Below are 6,653 nucleotides of genomic sequence, written 5' to 3'. Positions count from 1 at the left end.
ACAATTTTTTCCTCCACAGGCCATCACTCTGCCAAACGCCTAATTCTCACAATGCCATCTAATGTCTATGTGCATTTACCCATGTAGTATGGCTGTAGCATTATTATTTATCCTTCTTATCTTTCTTACTCCTCCCTCTTATTGGGATGATGATGATGATGATGATGATGATGATGATGATTCTGCATGTGTACTGAGAGCTTCTGCACTGCAGACAAATTCCTTGTGTGCCTAACCAAACATGGCAAATAAAGTAATCAATTCAATTCAAGTACGGTATTCAATAATGTCAGGATACCTTTTGTTGTAAAAGGAGATATTTCAAGATTTTATTGCAAAGTTTATTTGCAGTGATTTACAAAGTAAAATGTTTCCAAGTTGATAGCATAGAGGTTTTTTAAAACAACAACAACAACAACAAAGTAGCACTTGGTGTTCCTTCCATATCAGCAATGCAATTTTTACTTCAGAGATGGCTTCTAAAGACAGGTCTTCTTTCATCCAGAAATATTATTACCCCGGACAATAAGCTGACAGATGTTACGCTTTTTCATATTGACGAACAGCAACAATATCACCAAAGGTGAGAGTCTGCAAATTCAGTGAGTACAAACAAAGACAATTTACAACAAATATAGACTGCTGAGCATAACGTGCAGAAATATATGAATCATGTGGTCTTTGACAAGACACCAGGGCAAAAGCTAGATGTTCTTGAAACATCTGAATCTGTCATATTTCTGCAATATCATAATAGAAGACAATTTGTCCAAACATAACAAGCAAATGACCCAGTGCTATTTCAGTTCTTCATGCTTTTGCTGCATGAATTAATTTGAAATTTTCATATCGATGTAGAGAAATAGTGAAATAAAAAAATAACAGTGAACACAAATGAAAGATTTTAAAACAAGTTGGTCACATCTGCAGGGAGACCCTCCTTATGCAATTTGTGTTCATGCTTATTCCCTTATGTTCAATTTTCAGCCTTCCATAACAAAGTTATATTTGCATAATATATTCTAGTCAACCAGTCAGAACTGTGCCTGCTTCTTTTATGTGTTAATGTGCTATTCATAAGTCACATGTCTTTCTTGTTTATTGTATTTATGCTTGTTACAGATTTCCCTTACAAATATCGTAGTCAGCTAGTCCATTAATAAATACATTACAAGATTATCAGGTATGTTACATTTTTTGAAATAATTGAATTCGCTCTAGATTGTAATAATGAAGAAAAAAGTACTTTCTAATGCAGGAATTTCTCTAAATCAATCATGTTTCCATTTTAAAAAATGCCGTTTCCAAACAAAACTGAAAAAAAAACATGAAAGATGACGATTTTTAAGTCCATGAAAGCATTTCAAGACATCTTGTTGAAAAAAAAAAGGTATTTCCTTTTTAATGTCATATTTCTGCAATATGAGACTCTGGGAGAGAATGCAGTTGCTTTAGTCACTGTCAACATTGAAGTGATATGATTGTATTAAAAATATCACTATATATTGGAAAGAATTTTCATATGACAAATATCACATGTTTTGTAATTAACAATAGAGCTACAGAAAGTAATGGGACTGGGTGTGTTTTCAGAAGCTATAATTGATCAGTACTTAGGTATGGAAAGGAGGACCCTGTGATAATATCTATGGCATAGTAAACCTTCAGGAGCATTTTTAACTTTAAAAAGTTTTACTTACCATGACCATTTTACCATCTTTAATTTCTCTAACAAAATTTGTTTCCTTGCCATCCCATTTTTGTACGTGAACCAATTTATCACCATCCATGCTCACAACTGACTGTGGAAATAGATGGAGAGTGTCACAAAAATTGCCCAAACAATTAATTCATCTTTAACAGTTAAACTTGAAAATCTTCTTCTGTTTTTGAACGATGATGCACCACTAGGGGCATATGCTGTAGTGGTCTGAAAATTCTCAGTGATTTCTGTTGCTGCTTGATCAAAGCCTTGTAACTCACATTAAAAGAGGCGGGATTAAACCACACAATCACAGTGCCATCTGAACTTTTTAGATCAGCCAGCAAGTGCCCTTTGGAGCACTGGTTTCAAAGAAATGAATTTGTTACTAAGATATTTTTTAGTAGATCACTTATAAAAATGAACATGAAAAGTAAACAAATTCTTCTCCTGTGGGCAGTTGTATGCCTGTTTGTATTAAAGGTGTATTTAGCATGCATTTCAGTGAATAGACTTCAGCTTTAAAACATTTTCAGTTTGAGACATAGGATTAAGTAGTTATGCCTTGAAACCAAAACAGAACTTCTAGTGAGTTTAAGAAGCCAGTCTGGAACACAACCTAGCAAATTTTGAACCTTTCAGGAAGCCAAATAAAATAAAATAAAATAAAATAAAATAAAAAAATAATAAAATAAAATAAATAAAATAAAATAAAATAAAATAAAATAATAAAATAAAATAATAAAATAAAATAAAATAAAATAATAAAATAAAATAAAATAATAAAATAAAATAAAATAATAAAATAAAATAAAATAATAAAATAAAATAAAATAATGCATAATGGCAACAAGTATGAGATTCAGAGACAAAGTGTGTTTTCTGTCATGCCCTTGGAAGTCTCCTGATAAGCAGAGCAGGTGGTTGGCCACTGTTAAAGCCTCAGCAAAAAATAATACAAACATATAATCATTAAAGTATCTTCAATTATATTTTATTGATCTTTCCTAGTTTGAAAATGTATGCTTAGCACCATAACTTAAATTGAAAAGCAAGCTGATGAATCTTTTTATCTTTCTCTTACCCAGTGTAGGTTACAATGAAATTAAGTGGTAATGTTTCTTTAAGAACTTCTTAGTGTTTGTTTTAAAGATATCTTTCTGCATTCAAAATCTCTTTGCTGCCAACTCTGAAAAATAAATTAAGCCTGTTTTTTTTCTTACTTACTTTGCAATTCCTGTCATCTGCAGTAACTTCATCAAATTCTTCTCCCAGATTGAAATTTATTTCTGTGTTCTTGAAAGTACTCTGTGTTCGAATGACCATTTTGCCACCTTCCTGGCTGATGATCACAGTTGGTTTGGTAACATTCCCCACTTGACGAGTAGCAAAGCCAACTCCTTTAATATATAAAATAGATTAAAAAACAGAAACATCCATTTTACGTTATTCTTAAATAAGAAAGAAGCAGTCTGTCTGATGTGGAAGGCACCAAACCAAAACAGCACTTGTTGCTTTAAATCAAGAACAATTCTTTGTAACAAAGGTAGTAATGATCTAGTTACAATTCTAAGCAGAGCTGAATAGAAGACTCCAAGTTACTCAGCCAAATGAATTTCTGAATGTTCAAATAAAATGACAATACATGAATTTTATTTTTGACATAGCTCTTCTATTTCAATGAACCTGCACTTTGTTGAAAAAAACCCTTTTCTTTTCAATATTATTTGACTTCACCAAATTAGTATGAGACTATAGAATGATGCAAATTATTACTTTAAGTTCTTGGCAGAAGATTTCTGTTTATTCAGATTGTTTTGATTTACACAACCTATATTTGTACATGGATTTGTTGTGCTGAATACCATTTATTTCCCATATATTCTAGAGATGTACAAAACATATCATACATAGACTTGGGCAAAATACTTTTTCAGTTCTCCCTCTTCCCACCCACCCCACCCCAATCTATTTTCTACAAACAGACAAGTAACAAACCCCATGCAATCCATTTTTCTTACATTGAAAGAGAAATTAGCTTTCCAACTTGGTTACACTCACATATTTAAAATCTAACAAATCTATTGATTCATTGAATTTAATGGAATATTACAATAAATCTTTGAAATAAATATGCTTATACTGTAATCATGTATTTGACTAACATACATTTTTACAATATATCTCCTCCCATTTTAGTTTTGCTACCAGAATCAATTTCAGTCCAAACCTTAGTCTGGCTTAACTAAAATGAAGATTAGCTCATACTAATCTAAATAATAGTACACAGTTCACTGAACCATACACACACACACACACACACACACACACACACACACACACGTGGTTCACATGCTTAAAAATCATTATGGTTTCAGTTCCAAGTACCGTTTAGCATGATTTTACTCCAGTGAGTTCATTCTTTGCAAAATCCAAACTCTGTAATCTATACACCACCCTGAAAGAAATATAAGTAAAAAAAATCCATTGATGATTTTATATGCTGCTGCTTCTACATACCTAATGCTTTCATGTACTCATCAAAGTTTTGGCTGTCAATCAGCTTCCAAGTAGCACAAAATGCCTCAGCCATCTTAACTGTGGGGTGAGTGAGAGAAAGGGACAAAAGCTGCTATGACAGCAACTGCTACTCTCCCTAAAACTAGGTTTAAATCCTACGGTTACTCCTGCTCAGTTTCCACACTGAGGGGAACATCCAATGAAACTGAAAACAATTTAAACTGTTGCCTCCTCCTGGATTTTCCCATTACTCCTTTCAGGTGGGAGGGGGTGGGGAGTGGGAGCTGGTGGGAAGGTTGATATTCAGCTGATGATTGGATCAGGCCACTGGGTCAACAGAGCTGGTTGGACTAGCCATCCTATTCAGCCTGGGAAACGTGAGGGAGAGAGAAGAAAAGGTTTTTCTGCAAACAAGAGGAATGCCAAATGATGTGAGGATCTTTTAAGTCCTGTTTGAAAACTTGGCAAGGGATATTGCAGCCTGGGAATGGGAGTTGCACAATAAGATAATCAGATGCATTTCCGCTGACACTCTATGCGGGTGACAATTTTAAAAGAATGCTGGATGTTGTTGGAAAGAAAAGCCAAAGTTATTGGATTTTAGACTGGACCCTTTAATGCTAGAATAAAAGAATAAATGAATTTGTATTACAAAACTATAACTAGTGCAGTCATAGTTTCTTGCTTATCTCCTTGTTATATTTAGTTTTTTTTTTGGTTATCCTGTTACAGTCAATCAATATTTTTCTTTTCTTTTTTTGAATATTCAATATTTTTGTTGAAATATTTTTTTGAAAGAGTGGAAGTAAAATATAACTTAATTTGAGGTTTTTTTTATTTCCTATGACTGGAGTTTATTTTTTAAAAAAGTATTCAGAAATCTTCCTCCCTGTCCATCTTCTTCCTTGAGGGAAATCAATAAAGTGTAATCACTAAAACTTGTTTATAGGATCATTTACAAAGACATAGTTTTGTCAAGGACAAGGAAGATTGTCCTTCAATGAAGTATGTCAGCTGAACAATGTTACGACAAAGGACTTGACAACATGCAAACCGTATGTTTCTTCTTTGAAGCATACTGAAAATGTGTGATGGCTTAACAAAGAGCTTTTCCCCAAACTCATTTGTAGATACTGAAATGAAATAGTGTCTTGTACTATTACAGCTAGTAAACTCTTCAGCCAAAGGAACCCAAGACAAGTAGTGATATGTTTTTACTTAACAAACTGTCATGTAATGAATTAAATACAGCAGTGAAACAACTTTTTTTTTGAAACCCCTGCTTAACATAGAAAGAAAGGAAACAGAGGCATAAAAGAAAAGGAAGACTCAACACAGGGATTCTAACCTGTTATCCTAAAACAGGAGTCTCCAACCTTGGCAGCTTTAAGACTTGTGGACTTCAACTCCCAGAATTGCTGGCTAAGGGAATTTTAGAAATTGAAGTCCAAGGTTGGACACCCCTGTCTTAAAATGTCTGTAAAATAATGCATTAGCAATAGCAATAGCAATGGCACTTACAGTATACTTATATACCACTTCACAGTGCTTTACAGCCCTCTCTGAGTGGTTAACAGAGTCAGCACATTGCTCCCAAAAATCTGGGTCTTCATTTTACCAATCTTGGAAGGATGGAAGGCTGAGTCAACCTTGAGCCCCAGTCAGGATCAAACTATTGTTGCTGTTAGTTGCGAAGTCATGTCCGACCCATTGTGACCCCATGGACAATGTTTCTCCAGGCCTTCCTATCCTCTGTCATCTTATGCAGTCCATTTAAGCTCACGCCTACTGCTTCAATGACTACATCCAGCCACCTCATTCTCTGTCGTCCCCTTCTTCTCTTGCCCTCAATCTTTCCCAGCATTAGGCTCTTCTCCAGTGAGTCCTTCCTCCTCATTAGGTGGCCAAAGTATTTGAGTTTCAACTTCAGGATCTGGCCTTCTAAAGAGCAGTCAGGGTTGATCTCCTCTAGGACTGACCGGTTTGATCGCCTTGCAGTCCAAGGGACTCGCAGGAGTCTTCTCCAGCACCATAGTTCAAAGGCTTCAATTCTTTGGCGCTCAGCCTTTCTTATGGTCCAACTTTCACAGCCATACATTGCAACTGGGAATACCATAGCCTCGACTATACACACTTTTGTTGGCAGGGTGATGTCTCTGCTTTTTAGTGTGCTGTCTAGATTTGCCTTGGCTTTCCTCCCCAGGAGCAAGCGTCTTTTAATTTCTTGGCTGCAGTCCCCATCTGCAGTGATCTTGGAGCCCAAAGTATACTGCAGTCTAACCACTGTGCCACCACAGCTCCTAAATATGGATTAAATATTAAATAAATACTATCCACTAAATAGGGATGGTAAGAAAAGCAAAGTAGATGTCATAAGGCAAAAGACAATTATAGTATAATAGGCATTATACAACATGATGGGATGAATGCC

At 34.9% G+C, this 6,653-nt stretch overlaps 1 protein-coding gene across 1 annotated transcript; it reads right to left on the bottom strand.

Annotated features, from left to right (window-relative positions):
• Positions 1-309: 309 nt before the first annotated feature.
• FABP7 (fatty acid binding protein 7) lies at positions 310-4,454 on the bottom strand. Its single transcript, XM_083353986.1, has 4 exons — positions 4,223-4,454; positions 2,930-3,102; positions 1,701-1,802; positions 310-591 (listed from the first exon to the last, which is right to left on the bottom strand). The coding sequence occupies exons 1-4, from the start codon at positions 4,293-4,295 to the stop codon at positions 541-543; spliced, it is 399 nt and encodes a 132-aa protein (XP_083210112.1). The 5' UTR covers positions 4,296-4,454; the 3' UTR covers positions 310-540.
• Between the last annotated feature and the right edge of the window lie 2,199 nt (positions 4,455-6,653).

The sequence above is a fragment of the Vipera ursinii genome, assembly GCF_947247035.1.
Source record: "Vipera ursinii genome assembly, chromosome: 1".
In the NCBI taxonomy this organism is placed as follows: Eukaryota; Metazoa; Chordata; class Lepidosauria; order Squamata; family Viperidae; genus Vipera; species Vipera ursinii.
The sequence above is the reverse complement of the archived record's forward strand: the minus strand, read 5'-3'. Positions and strand labels throughout refer to the sequence as shown.